The 16,539-nt window shown below is 44.4% G+C and overlaps 1 protein-coding gene across 1 annotated transcript in view; it reads right to left on the bottom strand.

The window, feature by feature from the left end:
* Nucleotides 1-16,539, bottom strand: part of SHPK (sedoheptulokinase) — a 36,541-nt gene that overhangs the window by 18,065 nt on the left and 1,937 nt on the right. Inside the window, exons 2-6 of the mRNA XM_075594145.1 lie at nt 15,183-15,324; nt 14,352-14,535; nt 12,663-12,815; nt 9,975-10,150; nt 7,641-7,841 (exon numbers count right to left, since the gene is read on the bottom strand). Coding sequence (XP_075450260.1) covers nt 7,641-7,841; nt 9,975-10,150; nt 12,663-12,815; nt 14,352-14,535; nt 15,183-15,324 — 856 coding nt within the window. The remainder of the gene's footprint in view (nt 1-7,640; nt 7,842-9,974; nt 10,151-12,662; nt 12,816-14,351; nt 14,536-15,182; nt 15,325-16,539) is intronic.

The raw sequence follows: 16,539 nt of genomic DNA on the forward strand, positions 1-16,539 counted from the left end.
GGGGAAAACGGGGTGGTGGGGGGCAAACGGGGTGGTGGGGGGACAAACGGGGTGGTGGGGGGACAAACGGGGTGGTGGGGGGGCAAACGGGGTGGTGGGGGGTCAAACGGGGTGGTGGGGGGCAAACGGGGTGGTGGGGGGCAAACGGGGTGGTGGGGGGCAAACGGGGTGGTGGGGGGCAAACGGGGTGGTGGGGGCAAACGGGGTGGTGATGGGGTGGTGGGGGGGGTAAACGGGGTGGAGGGGGGGCAAACGGGGTGGAGGGGGGGCAAACGGGGTGGAGGGGGGGCAAACGGGGTGGTGGGGGGCAAACGGGGTGGTGGGGGCAAACGGGGTGGTGGGGGGAAAACGGGGTGGTGGGGGGGAAAACGGGGTGGTGGGGGGCAAACGGGGTGGTGGGGGGACAAACGGGGTGGTGACGATGTGGTGGGGGGGAGGCAAACGGGGTGGTGACGGGGGCAAACGGGGTGGTGGGGGGCAAACGGGGTGGTGGGGGGCAAACGGGGTGGTGACGGTGTGGTGGGGGGGAGGCAAACGGGGTGGTGACGGGGTGGTGGGGGGGGTAAACGGGGTGGAGGGGGGGCAAACGGGGTGGAGGGGGCAAACGGGGTGGAGGGGGGACAAACGGGGGTGGCAAACGGGGTGGTGGGGGGCAAACGGGGTGGTGGGGGGCAAACGGGGTGGTGGGGGGGAAAACAGGGTGGTGGGGGGGCAAACGGGGTGGTGGGGGGACAAACGGGGTGGTGGGGGGGCAAACGGGGTGGTGGGGGGTCAAACGGGGTGGTGGGGGGCAAACGGGGTGGTGGGGGGCAAACGGGGTGGTGGGGGGCAAACGGGGTGGTGGGGGGAAAACGGGGTGGTGGGGGGCAAACGGGGTGGTGGGGGGAAAACGGGGTGGTGGGGGCCAAACGGGGTGGTGGGGGGAAAACGGGGTGGTGGGGGGCAAACTGGGTGGTGGGGGGGCAAACGAGGTTGTGGGGGGGCAAACGGGGTGGTGACGGTGTGGTGGGGGGGAGGCAAACGGGGTGGTGACGGGGTGGTGGTGGGGGCAAACGGGGTGGAGGGGTGGGCAAACGGGGTGGAGGGGGGGCAAACGGGGTGGTGGGGGGCAAACGGGGTGGGGGGGCAAACGGGGTGGGGGGGCAAACGGGGTGGTGGGGGGGCAAATGGGGTGGCAAGCGGGGTGGTGGGGGTTAAACGGGGTGGTGGGGGGGCAAACGGGGTGGTGGGGGGGCAAACGGGGTGGTGGGGGGGCAAACGGGTTGGTGGGGGGGCAAACGGGGTGGTGACAAGGTGGTGGGGGGGGCAAACGGGGTGGTGACGGGGCAAACGGGGTGGTGACGGGGCAAACGGGATGGTGGGGGGGGCAAACGGGGTGGTGGGGGGGGCAAATGGGGTGGGCAAACTGGGTGGTGGGGGGGGCAAACGGGGTGGTGGGGGGGGCAAACGGGGTGGTGACGGTGTGGTGGGGGGGAGGCAAACGGGGTGGTGGGGGGGGGGCAAACGGGGTGGTGGGGGGGGCAAATGGGGTGGGGGGGGCAAACGGGGTGGAGGGGGGGCAAACGGGGTGGAGGGGGGGCAAATGGGGTGGTGGGGGGGCAAACGGGGTGGTGGGGGGGCAAACGGGGTGGTGGGGGGCAAACGGGGTGGTAGGGGGGCAAACGGGGTGGTGGGGGGCAAACAGGGTGGTGGGGGGCAAACGGGGTGGTGGGAGGGGGCAAACTGGGTGGTGGGAGGGGGCAAACGGGGTGGTGGGAGGGGGCAAATGGGGTGGTGGGGGGGCAAACAGAGTGAGGGGAGAGAGAGGGGGAAAGGAGAAGGGGGAGAGAGAGGAGGGAAGGGGGGGAGAGAGAGGAGGGAAGAGGGAGAGAGAGGAGGGAAGGGGGAGAGAGAGGAGGGAAGAGGGAGAGAGAGGATGGAAGGGGGGAGCGAGAGGAGGGAAGGGGGAGAGAGAGGAGGGAAGGGGGAGAGAGAGGAGGGTCTGGGGGGGGAGAGGGGAGGGTCTGGGGGGAGAGAGGGGAGGGTCGGGGTGAGAGAGGGGCTGGTTGGGGGGGAGGGTCGGGGGAGAGGGGGAGGGTTGGGGGGGAGAGAGGGGAGGGTCGTGGGGGGGCGGGACAGAGCGCAGGGGGTGTGGGAGAGAGCGCAGGGGGGACGGGAGAGAGAGCGCAGGGGGGGTGGGAGAGCAGGGGAGAGAGCCATGGGGGGGAGAGAGAGATGGGGGAGAGAGGGGGGTGGGAGAGACGGAGGGGATGAGAGGGAGGGCGGGAGAGAGCAGAGGGAGAGAAAGAGAGGGGGGGAGAGGATATATATATTACTGCAATAGATGCCCCCCCCCCTGTCCCACTAACACACCCCCTGTCCCACTGACACGCTCCCCCGTCCCACTGACATGCCCCCCCCCCCCCCCCCCCGCGCTCGCAAATTTCCTATAGCAGGACAGGATTTGTTTCCTGCTTACATGAGGGTGACGTCACTGCTCATGAGCGCCAGCCCGCTCGCTCCGCTCTTCCCTTCACCCTGGACGAGGCCTTATGCAGGAAACCCTATGTGATGGACACAGCACCTTGACTGGCTCAGGTTGTTGTCATGAACAGTAGAAAAATAACAATCATGCCACGGATATTTAACCCTTCAACAAATATGTAGGCCTTCAGTATTTCTGCATTTCAAAAGCTAAACAATTATGGTTGTGAAGCAAAAGCTGCAGCAGCAGCTGACAGTATTTAAGTTCAGCTTTACAGTAGCTTGAAAAAACAAAACACTGAGCAATTACTCAGCATTACAGAAGGTAATCAATTAAATAGTTACATAGTTACATAGTAGATGAGGTTGAAAAAAGACGTACGTCCATCAAGTTCAACCTATGCTAAATTTAGACAACAGATACTTTATTCTATATCTATACAGTACTTACTTATTGATCCAGAGGAAGGCAAACAAAAAACCCCATTAAGGGGAAAAATTAATTCCTTCCTGACTCCAAGAATTGGCAATCGGATTAATCCCTGGATCAACATACTGCCCATGTATACTTATTTGTTATATCCCTGTATACCTTACCTATCTAAAAAGATGTCCAACCTTTTTTTTGAACAAATCTATTCTATCTGCTATCACAGTCTCCATGGGTAATGAATTCCATTTTAACATTTTAACTGCCCTTACTGTAAAGAACCCTTTCCTTTGTTGCTGGGGAAATTTCCTTTCCTCCAACCTTAGGGGATGGTCCCGAGTCCTTTGTACTGCCCGTGGGATGAATAGTTATTTTGAAAGCTCCTTGTATTGTCCCTGAATATATTTCTATATAGTTATCATATCCCCTCTTAGACGCCTCTTTTCTAATGTAAATAAATCTAATTTAGCTAGCCTCTCCTCATAAGTTAGAATGTCCATCCCCTTTATTAATTTGGTGGCTCTAATCTGCACTCTCTCTAGTTCCATAATGTCTTTCTTAGGATTGGTGCCCAATATTGTACTCCATATTCTAGGTGTGGTCTTACGAATGCTTTGTAAAGGGGCATAATTATGTTTACTTCCCTTCCATCCATTGCCTGTTTAATGCAAGACAAGAAGATCTTGTTTGCCTTTGCAGCTACTGCATGACATTGGGCACTATTGCTAAGCCTGCTGTCTACAAGCACTCCTAAATCCTTCTCCATCAAGGATTCCCCCAATATATCTCCATTTAATTTGTAAGTCGCCTTTTTATTCTTGCATCCCAAATGCATAACCTTAAATTTATCTGTATTAAACCCCATTTGCCATTTACCTGCCCACGTTTCCAGTCTCTCCAAGTCCTTCTGAAGAGAAATTACATCCTGCTCTGATTCTATTACCTTACACAATTTAGTATCATCAGCAAAGATGGAAACTTTGCTCTCGATCCCAACCTCAAGGTCATTAATAAACAAGTTAAAAAGCAGGGGTCCCAGTACCGATCCTTGAGGTACTCCACTCACGACTTTAGCCCAACCTGAAAAAGTTCCATTTATGACAACCCTCTGTTGTCTGTCCTTTAACCAGTTTTCAATCCAGGTACATATATTATTACTGAGTCCAATTTTCTTTATTTTGTACACCAACCTCTTGTGTGAAACTGTATCAAAAGCCTTTGCAAAATCTAAGTAGACCACATCAACTGCATTACCCTGGTCTAAATTCCTACTTACCTCCTCAAAGAAACAAATAAGGTTAGTTTGGCAAGATCTATCCTTCATAAATCCATGCTGACTATTACTAATAATTTTGTTTTCCATTAGGTATTCCTGAATATTATCCCGTATTAAACCTTCAAGTAGTTTCCCTACTATTGAAGTCAGGCTTTCAGGTCTGTAATTCCCTGGGTGTGATCTAGCTCCCTTTTTAAATATAGGCACCACATCTGCTTTACGCCAATCTTGTGGTACTGAGCCTGTGGAAATGGAGTCCTTGAATATTAAATATAATGGTTTTGCTATTACTGAGCTTAACTCCTTGAGAACTCTTGGATGTATGCCATCGGGGCCAGGTGCCTTATTTACTTTAATTTTTTCAAGTCGCTTATGAACTTCTTCCTCAGTTAACCAATTGGTCATTAATATGGAGGTTGTGGCTTCCTCCTGTGGCGCTACTATTGAACTTGATTCTTCCCTGGTAAACACAGAGGCAAAGAATTTGTTTAATACCTCTGCTTTTTCCTTATCTCCAATAATCTGCCTACCCATCTCACACTGAAAGGGTCCTATATTTTCTTTTCTCATTTTTTTGTTATTAAGGTACTTAAAGAACTTTTTAGGGTTGACCTTACTTTCTATTGCAATCCTTTTTTCATTATCCATTTTTGCTAATTTAATTGCCCTTTTGCAATTTTTGTTACATTCCTTATAATTCTGATACGATGTCTCTGTCCCTTCTCTTAAAGAATCTAAACGCCTTCCTCTTCTTGTCCATTTCCTCCCCTACCTGTTTAGCCACATTGGTTTTGACTTATTTCTTTTATACTTATTACCCAAGGGTATACACTGATAAGTGTGCTTTTCTAATAATTTTTTAAAGACTGACCATTTATCTTCTACATTTTTCCCTGCAAAAACATCATCCCATTGTATTACTACTAGATTAGACCTCAGTTTATTAAAATCTGCCTTTCTAAAGTTTAAAGTCTTTGTTGAACCCAAGTAATCTGTTTTTTGATAATTTATTTCAAATGAGACCATGTTATGATCACTGTTACCCAAATGTTCCAGGACTTGAATATTTGTTATTACTTCTACATTGTTTGATATGACCAAATCCAGAACTGCCCCTCTCCTGGTTGGTTCCTCAATAATTTGGGTCATATAATTATCTTTAAGCACCCCCAAAAACCTGTTTCCTTTTGTTGTAACGCTAATCTCATTGCCCCAGTCTATGTCTGGATAATTAAAATCCCCCATTATGCAAACATGACCCAGTTTTGATGCCTTCTCCATTTGCAAATGTATTTTAGCTTCCTCAATCTCACAGATATTTGGTGGTTTATAGCATATTCCCACAAACATTTTCTTTATACTTTTACCTCCACTGCTAATTTCTATCCACAAGGTCTCTACATTTTCATAATTCCCTTCATAGACATCATCCCTTAGATCTGGTTTAACATATAGACATACTCCATCTCCCCTTCTATTTGTTTGATCCTTCCGTAAAAAGAGAATACCCCTTTAAATTAACTGTCCAGTCATGAGTTTCATCCCACCATGTTTCAGTAATGCCTATGATATCATACTGCTCCCTTGTAGCTATTAATTCAAGCTCCCCCATTTTATCTGGCAGGCTTCTTGCATTAGCAAGCATGCATTTAAGTTTTTTTTTAGCCTGTACTATTATCTTATCTGCTCCTTTCTTTCTGCTCCCACTTGGTTTAGTCTTTAGAAGTTTTCTAGTATTATCTCTATTTACTATGGGTATCTCACTGCTTGTCAAACTTGCACTTGCCCCCATTCTACCTCCATACCACCTTGTATCCTCATCTATTCCATTTAGTTCATTATCTGTTTCATTCCCCTCCCCCCTCCATCCTAGTTTAAAATCTCCTCCAACCTTTTTAGCATTCTCCCCCCTAGCACAGAAGATCCCTCTTCATTGAGGTGCAAGCCGTCCCTAGAATACAGATGGCACCTCTCAGAAAAGGAGTCCCAGTGCTCTAAAAACCAAAACCCCTCCTTCCTACACCACTTTCTTAGCCATGCATTAACCTCCCTGATCTCTGACTGTCTCCCTGCGGTAGCGCATGGCACTGGTAGTATTTCAGAAAATACTACCTTGGAGGTCCTTGCCTTAAGCTTTTGGCCTAGATCCCTGTAATCATTTTTTAGGACCCTCCATCTTTCTCTAACTTTGTCATTGGTGCCAACATGTACCAAGACCGCCGGGTCAATCCCAGCCTCAGGTGCAAAGAAAGATTGTGGTGGTAGGGGACTCCATTATTAGGAAGGTAGATAGGCAATCTGTTGCCGGGACCGCATGAACCGAACAGTTTGTTGTCTCCCGGGTGCTCGGGTTCGGCACATTGCAGATCGGGTAGACAGATTGTTGGGGGGGCATCCTGAGTCCCCAGTGTGCTGGAGGAACTATTCCCCTGGCTGCTAGAGGTATTAGTCTCCCCACAGCCTTGCCATTTCTGCCCCAACATTCCCAATATCTTCACTCAACATGGCAAATCTATTGGGATGTGTCAGCTCAGAAACGACCTGCCTCTCCCTATTGCCCCTGCTTCCCCTTCTAACTGTCACCCAGCTACCTACCTGCTCCTCACTAACAGCAACTAAGCTAGCTACCTGCTCCACACTAAAAGTGCCACCATCTGCACCACTAGTCGAAGCAAGGGCCTGCTCAGTGAGCTCTAATTCCCTTTCAAGATTGCCAATGTCCCTCAATATTGCAAGTTGCCTCTTCAGATCAGCAATCTCAGATTCTAAAGAGACCACCTGCTCACACGTCTCACAGCGGTATGCTCCTTGGAACAGCTGCTCCAAGTGCACATACATGTGGCAAGATGTGCATTGAGTGGCATTTTCAATCCTGCTCATTCTAGCAACTATGAAGTTTAGAAGTACTAACAGTAAACTGTACTTCAATAAACTATACCTTGTTCAAACTGTTTCTGGTTCTAACTGCACACACTTTAACCAACCAGCACTTCAATCAACCACACAGATCAATCAGTACACGCAAGCTCAGGATTCGTTAGAAGCCTCTGTTTAAATAGGGACACCCACCAGGTGTGTTAGGTTATCAATTAACTAACCCCACCCACTGCAGGTGTGTCAGGCCAGCCAATTAACCAACCACACCCACTCTGCCTCAGGCAGGAGAAAGGGAAAAAAAGTTACAGGCTTCAAATTACAGCACACTTTAAAAATAGATTAACCCACTGCACACTCCCCCAAAACAGCCACCCCTGCTAGTATACCCAGTACTTCCCTTTCCTTCTGGTTCTAACTGCACACACTTTAACCAACCAGCACTTCAATCAACCACACAGATCAATCAGTACACGCAATTGAAGACTACACTGTATTTTAAGGTTTGTAACGTCGATACTGGGCATTAGGTGGGCAGTGCAGAGACTTTGACAGCACTATAGTTGCCCTGCAGTGATCTCTGATGAGTGTTTTTACCTAGTTCAGCAATCCATTGTGTCACCATTCTGACAAACGATGCAAGTACATTTCCTCCATTCAGTGATGCGGCCACTGCCAGGTAACGATCCTCAAAATATGGAAAATATGCCACGGCTTCTCCAGGGCTGGGGCTGTCTTGAGGCTGGAAGTCTTCTGGCATGGAGAAGGTCAGCTGGGCAGAAGTGCTAATATTGAGGACTTGCATATGTTTAAAAAAAAAAAAAAAAAAAAAAACACAAGAAACCACAACTGGTTATGCTGATGAATTAAAAAATGGGGAACAATAATATATACTTTATACATTTGGTGGCGATCTAGGACATTTGGTTGTGGCCATTTTGCCGCGACCAAATGGCCGCTGGCGCTTCGCCGCAATTCTCTTCACCGCTGGAAGCTGTCACCATCGACCACTTCGTCGCCAACCGCTAAGGTAAGTAAATGCCCTAACCTAAAACCCTTTACCCTAAAAAAAACCCCCTAATCTAACCATTAATAAAACTTGCCTTTCGAAGCAGCCGCTGGCGGCGCTTGCACACACTACAGCCGCGATCGGCGGTCTATTGGGGAGCATGAGGGGGTGGAGCCATGATGGGGCATATCTACCTTTCCATTGATGCGCGCTTACCACGTGATCGCGTTGCGGCACGGGGAGACAAAATTCTCGACTTCCCTGCCAGCGTACGCAGCACAGCGCTTTGTGCGCCCACACACACACACAGCCACTGGGGCCTGCACCATAGAGGGCTGTGCTGTGTGGAGCGCACGCCGCAGTGACCACTGGACACCTGGCCTATGAAGGGCCAAGTGGTGTGCCACTGCTTGTATTTGTGCTTACTGCATGTATAATGTACATTTGCACACAAGTACAGCCTACCATAAACCCGGGCTCCCGCATACCCCAAGCTATTTTTCCTGGCAACTTGAACTTGTGCTGAAACTACTGTATTGTAGTCCTTAAGAAAATAGTTGTGGACAACAACCTTTTTCTGGCTGGCTGTTAAGAATTGCAAGAGACTGTGTGTGTGTGTGTGTGTGTGTGTGTGTGTGTGTGTGTGTGTGTGTGTGTGTGTGTGTGTGTGTGTGTGTGTGTGTGTGTGTGTGTGTGTGTGTGTGTGTGTGTGTGTGTAGATCATTGTTCTTCAACAGGGGCTCCTAGGATATCATCTAAATGGTTCCCTGCAAATTTCAGGTTATTTGAAAATGTTACCAAATACAGAAGAATTTACAATGTATCTAAATCTCAGACACAGTATTAGAGAGGGTTGGGGTTCCTTACAATAAATCTCATCTCAAACATGCTATTAGAGAGGGTTGGGGTTCCTTACAATGCATCAGATCTCAGAGAAGGATGGGGTTCTGAAGAATTTCACAATATATTTACAGGGTTCCTTAACCAAAACAAAGTTTCAAATCACAGGCGTAGATCATTATAAACTGCAGCCTTGATCGATCCACAGTTGTATCCAGACTTGTATCCCCACTTGACTGCTGCAAAGAATCTTTATTGATTCAATGAATTTTAGGTGCTGTGGTTTTTCTGTTTTTTCATGGGTGGACTGCAGGATAATGTGATCTACTGAAGCCACAGTTATGCTACATCTGTATGTATACACATACATGTAACACACACACACACACACACACACACTATTTAAAGTAGAAATAACCTTTCCCTAGTTGTATTATTCAAAAATGTCTCTAAATGATAAAATACATTGGGTGCAAAAATATCCCCTTATCCAATATTTGTGCGCCCATGATAATGTGTATGTGCATGTGTTAGGGTTGCCAGATGACTTCTCCAAAAATACTGAATACAATGGTGAAAGGTGCGAAGCTCTCGAGAGACAGACACACACAACACACACACCACTCTATACTGTTTCCTCCTCTCCATGGCCCAACCCCCAGACTCCTGATACCTCTTCCTGATTGCAGGGCAATGCAGCCAATCAGGATGGAGGAAGCTGCCCAGCCCGCTCTATTCACTCTCAGGGAAGTCCCATAGCCCCACAAGCCGGTCAGATCACTATGTCCTGAGAGGTAATATCGGACACATACATGTCCAGTATTACCGGACAGTCTGATTCAACACTGGACAGCTTGCAACCCTAGTGTGTCTATGTGTAATATATATATTATGTGAAAAGTAACCACTCCCTTTGGATTGTGTTTAATTCAGGAGATACCTACTAGTATCTGTTTCTAGTTGGCCTTGGCATGGTATAAAACAGCAGTCTAGAAATAGCCTAATAACAAGAGTGCTTCATATTTATAATTGTACTTTTCTTTTCAGATTTACTTTATTGAGTTACATATATTTATCTGTACCTGCATCTGTGCTCTCAGTTGCAGATGAATAAACTGCACATTGAAAATCTCCCATAGCGATTCCCACCTCAGTCCCTTTCGGAATACCACACCATTCACAGGACGTCTTCCCTGCTACACACCCAGCATCTCCTGTGTCAGGGAGCAGGGATACAGGAAATCCACATCCTTGCAATCTAGGACAAAACAAACAGTAATCAGCCATCAATTTAGGATGCCAATGGATTAAAAGCAGCAGTAGTATGTATTAAGGTTCACTCTATGTCCAACAATATAACATTATTTACTGATTGTAATGCTTTCTTTATATACAAACATAATGTTGTTAGATTTTGAGCTACAGATTTAGCTGACATTACTGTCATTTATCTGGTGCAGTTTGTTGGATTTATTGAACACACAAAAATAATAAGTGGAACTGCACCATAACTGCAGCCGGACTTTGTCACTATAGTAAAGCATGTCTGAACATAGCGTAAATTTAGCAAACACGGGAAAGTTGTGCAGACTTTCTGCAAAGTTATTTTGTTTTATAAACTCCATGGAAGTTTTTCTCTGTAGTACAAGTCTTTTCATAATCACGGCCAGGACCTTTTGCAAAAAGACTGTATGGATTTAAAAAAAAAAAAAAAAAAAAAAAAAAGCCCTTACATAAAAGACCTAGACCCTTTATATCGCTTAGCCCCTCAATCTATAACAAAATTATCAATACTAGAGGGGAGTTAAATACCCTAAGAGCCTGTGCTTAGACGGTTAAATCATAAGTATTATGGCAACGGTAATAAAACTGATAGACTACTAAAATTCACATTAAAAAAACAACAACAAAAAAAACCATTAAATATATTGAGTTACCGCTCATTTTGAAGTCCTGGGTCAGAATATTATGATAACATTATATATCCTAGTTACAAACAGGTTTAAAGCGGTTTTGAGAGACTCGTGTAAACTGAGACGCGAGTAGCATAGTATGACGAGAAAGAATGAACCTTGGAACCATAGGCAGTCTTCTTGAGGTGGATATTAGTTAATAAGTGCTGCCTGTATACAGAAGCGGTGAGAAGCTTGAACAGATATTTTAGGTAACTTGTCCAGAAAATATTTGAAGGTAAAACAGGAAAAATGTACCTGGCACTTGCACTCTAGCCACTTGCACTCTAGGGACAGCCAACCTTGCTGGGATAACATATCAAAGTGGTAGGTACTGTAGTTAAATAATGAGACAACATGGCATATTGAGTTGTATAAAATGTGACCAATGGGGTTAGGCAGGATTTATTTCTATTATCTGCACCCAGTTTGGTATAGATTTTTTGTCAGTGTATCAATACGCAAACCAAATGTTACATGGGGGTCTAGCTATAAACCCAAATATTTAAAGGTCGTAACGGAGGCGTGTAGTGTTAGTGTAGTAGTGTTAACATTGGCTCTGATCAGTAGCTATGTCGCTGGAAGATTTAGAAATTTAGCCTTCGTCCCAAATACCCTAGTTACTGTTTTGTCAGTGTTGATGTTTTTTTTTCAGTGATCCAGTTTTCAGCCCTTAAGAACTTAGATTGCAGTACATTTTCAAGGTTGGAAAGGCTGGATCTGCGTGGATATAAGTCAGTATCATAAGAATACAAATACACAAAGGCCGTTTTACACCCAATGGCCAGGTCATTTATAAAGACAGAAAAAAGTAAGGGCCTAAGAACAGAGCTTTGGGGGACAGCACAGGTAACATTCAGCGGGTTGATTTACAGTCGGCGATAAACACATATTGGGATCTTCCAGATAAGAGTGACATGTGATCCAATTCCAGAAAAGAGAAGTTTGATCCCACTGTCATAATAAACAACAGTATCAAAAGCCTTTGCAAAATCGAGGAATATTGCACCAGTAAACTGTTTATGTGCCATTCCACACTGGATCTCATTGCATATTTTTTAAGAGGGACATTACTGTGGAGCGATTTAGTTGAAAGCCAAATTGAAATTGACTGAGCAAATTTGACTTTCAAAATAGCTGCTTAGCTGGGAAAGAACACCTTTTTCATGACTTTGGATAGTATAGAGATTGATCTGTAGTTGAAAATGCCTTTGTCACCACCTTTGAAAACTGGTGTTGCTAGCAGTTTTCCAGGCCTTAGGGATATGGTCAGAAGACAAGATAAAGTTGATTAAGGAGGAAAATGGGGTTGAAGTCACGAAGAACAGCTCACTATTTCCATTCAAAAATACATTTTGCCAATAAAATTAGTCACGTCAGATAGGAATCTTAGATGGATCTATCTCCATCAAAATTTTGGGACTCAGCCATGTTTCAGTAAGATTGATGGCTTTAGGTTTATACATAAAGCATGATGCCCCGAGTTATTCTTGTTTGTGCAGCAGGCTACAAATATGTAGATGGAAAACAAAAAAAGCTATTATTTGAAAGGGATATTTTCTACTGTATTTCAGCAACAGAAACAATATGACTAGAAATGTAAATAATGGAGATTGTTGCCAAGAAATATGTGATCACTATATGGGCACAACCTCAGCAACGCAAAACATGACAATATCCAAATTCTGAAGTCATTCTAGATACTGAAAACAAATGGTAAGTTTACCCATTTGAGTTCCTAAACAACAGCTACCTATTGCAACAAGCAACAATTACAATGATCGTGGTAGATTTGGTGGTCAGTGATTGCTCACTTACATGTCAATATTCCAAGTTTTGCTTCTGGTGTTAAAATATCCCCAACTGGCTGCATTCTGGGCAGACATTTGAGGTCTTTGAAGTCCACACACCATAGAGACGACATAGTCATGGATGGTACCAGCTGCATCATAATACTGAAGGAAATCTGGACTGACTCATAGAAAGGAAAAATGTGTGTCAATAAATATTAAATGTAACTTTCAAAAAGTTTTAATTAAAAAAAAATGTTTTATGTTTTTTCATTTTATTCTCGTGCTTCTTATTAAGAAAGTGTTTATATTAACAAGTCACTGAGACTTAATAAATACAATACACCAATAGCTGTAAATTACATTTTATCGTATCATTTTATAAGAAAATACCGCCTGGATTCCGTGGAGCCTGAATTATGAGCAAGACCACTACCAAAGAGCAAGGAGTCCATTGCTACATACTGGGAAGCTATCCACAAACGCTGTTTTATCATGTGCTGTCTGTACGTGCAATATTGTTCTAACCCAGTCTAGTGCAATAAATTTACTGTGCCATGATTTTTCTCTTTTGTTTATATTAAAGCCGCAGTTGTCTTTTTTTCCCCTTTTTTTTTTAATTTATTTTTTTACTTCAATAGTTTCATGTGTGCAATCTCTAATTACCTAAAGAACTGTATAGCTGCAGGTCAATTCGTTCTCCATTTATTGATAGGTCGAAATGTGGTGACATAATTAGTGAAGGGATCTGTTTATATTCTGCTTGTCTCTCAGTGGAAGCTCATGAATATTCATGAGCAGTCCTGCACTGACATGTGCTAGAGGGAGGTCTGGGATGACAAAGGGGTGTGCCAGGGCTTGTGACAGGACATGAAGGGGCAGTGCCTTAGCAAATGGCTGTTAAAATAGAATACAAGAAAATTGGTCTTTCAAAGTTGTTGTTTTAAAAACAGAAAATGCTAAAAGTATTTATTCTTACTACAGAACTGATTTATTAAAAAAAACACACATGCAGGATATTGACTGAACTGCGGCTTTAAATCAATATCCTGAATAAGCTGAGATCTAGTCTCATCTATCTGATTAACCTCACAAACTACATCAATCGGTAAGTGTAAAAGTTTAACTTGATATGTTTAATTAGGCTAACAACCGTTATAAATACACTGTAGTCCCCGTCTGTATTTATCCAATTTATACTTAACTGTACTTGAGTCATCACGCCAGAGGACATCTCTTTCTTGCTCACATTTTGGAGGAACGTGGAACTCTCTCCTGGACTCTGGTAGCTGGACTTAAGTTTACCCTTTTGGACTCTATACCTTCTTCAATTTACACTTATTTTATATATATTGTATTTAGTTGTTAATTCAATATTATTAGGTTAGTGGTTAGCGCTACTTCTTTTTTCCTTTAAAACAAAATCAGACAATACTGTGATGTTTCATTCAATAGAATATCACCAGTTTTTCAGCAGGGAGACTTATTAATTATGCCTGTCATTACCTAATTAATGCATGCCTGAAAGCAGCAATCCACAGCACTAGATAAAAAAAAAAACCCACTTGATTTGTTTTCTATAACAAGTTATATATCAGATAAAGGAGCTTGGATGTACCTCAGTTATTGGCAGGAATTAAACAAAAAAATAGGGAAGAGTAGAAAGAATTTGTGCTTTACACAAATAAAAGGTATGTCTTGTTGTGGATTTGTTTACCTGTTCCTTAAATACCAGAATATGGTTGCACAGCCGAAGCCTGTTGCCACACTTAGATGCGACTGGGGTTGAGGGAGAGAAGTCAGGAACTCTGTGTTGCAACGACTGTCTTCCCATGTAATGAGGTGACTGACTTCTTTGGGCTCAAATACATGCCCGTTCTCACTGTCTATCCAATGACATCCTAAAGAAAACAAAATCAATCAACTGCAATATATATCGAACGTAATCCATATTCAAAAATCTTACCCATAAAGCATCCCAAGATGACAAAAAATATTGAATTTTTCTACCATCTGCCTAATAAAACTCCCTCTTTGCAATGAACGATAAAATAGATTTCTTATAATTCTCCTATATAGGAATTTCCATGTGTGTAGAATTAAAATCCCTTCAAGAGAGACAGATCTAGATACTGTATATAGATAAAAAGATAGAGCAGGCACACCAGAACATATCAAGTTTACCAGACTAGCTGGCAGAGAGACAAGCTAGGTGTTGCTTCATTCAATGCATCGTTTTGCAAAACGCATTGCTGACATGCCTGGCAGCCAAGGGATTTAAAAAAAAAAATGCCAGAGCACTTCTAGTAAGACTGCATTGTAATGTAAAAGCCTAATGGGAATAGCTTACGGGGTGCACCACAGACTCCCTGAATTAACCCCTTTTAACCTCTAGCCGTAAGAGAGTTAACCAGAGGCCTATTTCTTCTATCGTTGGGTACTTTCATGGAGCCGTACAGGCAAAATTAAACTTAATTTTGGTTGTTCTGTAAAGAGTCTCTGTGTCGTCTCATTCACATCTCCTTCCTATTTCACCTGAATGTTACACCTTGATTTGTTTTCCAGAACATGGCCCCGTGCATTTGTCCCGAGATGCCAATGCGCGTGACATTTTTAAGTCTTTCTTTGGGTAGAGCAGCGAGGCAATCCTGCAGGGCTCTTATTATCCGGCTGACATCCTGCTCTTTACCCTGCAAACACAAAAGCACCAAAGCCAAACACTACAAACAGGCCTGCTGTCTAAATATTTGAACTGGAACATGCCAAGTTCAAAAATCAACTTGAAATACGATTCCATTTACATTGTCTGAGTCAACAAGAGTCCCTGTTTCCAGTGAAACTCAACTTATAAAATATGATCACTGAACTGTGACAGAAATCAGTGTCATCAATTCCAATGAAATCTTGCCCCACAGAAATCAGACACAGGTTTATTTAACCCCTTCGATGACACAGGGGCCAGCAATGCATTGCATATTAAAAACAGCTATAACCTCTCAAAAGTGCAAGAGGGTCCTCCAATGGGGGAAGGGGGGGGGGGGGGGATCTATTTACTAAAGTCTCCCGGCTGCCAAAGTACTGCAAAACCAGCGCCCTTTTTACCGAAGAAAAGGAATCCCAGTAAAGGGATATATATATATAGACCATACGATACCGGTTGCAACACGACATCAAGGGACAGCACGCAGGTAAGTAAATCATAAATTTTCTATATTTGATAGAAGACACAAAAACCGACGTTTCGGTCCCCACGAAACGTCGGTTTTTGTGTCTTCTATCAAATATAGAAAATTTATGATTTACTTACCTGCGTGCTGTCCCTTGATGTCGTGTTGCAACCGGTATCGTATGGTCTGTTATTGCTTTATGGGATAAGCACCAAAACTTATTTACTTGCATATGGTGTGCCGGCTGTGCATTGGATTATATATATATATATATATATATATATATATATATATATATATATATAGTTATGGTGGGTGAAAAAGGCGACAGAAAACCTCCACCGTTAGCATATAGCCAATAAAGAATATCACTTGTGAGCACATTCACGTCTTAGACAGGTCTGCAACCCTGCCTTTCAACCATTATCACCAAGCATACAGTGTTCCCACTGCAGCAGGGGATTCTGGGAAATGACATGCAAATGAGCACACAATGTGTCACCTTTTGCCTGGAATATTATTGCTAGTCCCATGCTGTGCTTAAAAGCTGTGTGAACGGCGATGCATCAGATTAAATGGCTCCATGTGAATGGATATTCCAGGCAAAAGCACACATTGTGTGCTCATTTGCATGTTATTTCCCAGAATCCCTTGCTGCAGTGGGAACACTGTATGCTAGGTGATAATGGTTGAAAGGCAGGGTTGCAGACCTGTCTAAGACATGTGAATGTGCTCACA

The sequence above is a fragment of the Ascaphus truei genome, chromosome 3, assembly GCF_040206685.1.
Source record: "Ascaphus truei isolate aAscTru1 chromosome 3, aAscTru1.hap1, whole genome shotgun sequence".
Taxonomy (NCBI): domain Eukaryota; kingdom Metazoa; phylum Chordata; class Amphibia; order Anura; family Ascaphidae; genus Ascaphus; species Ascaphus truei.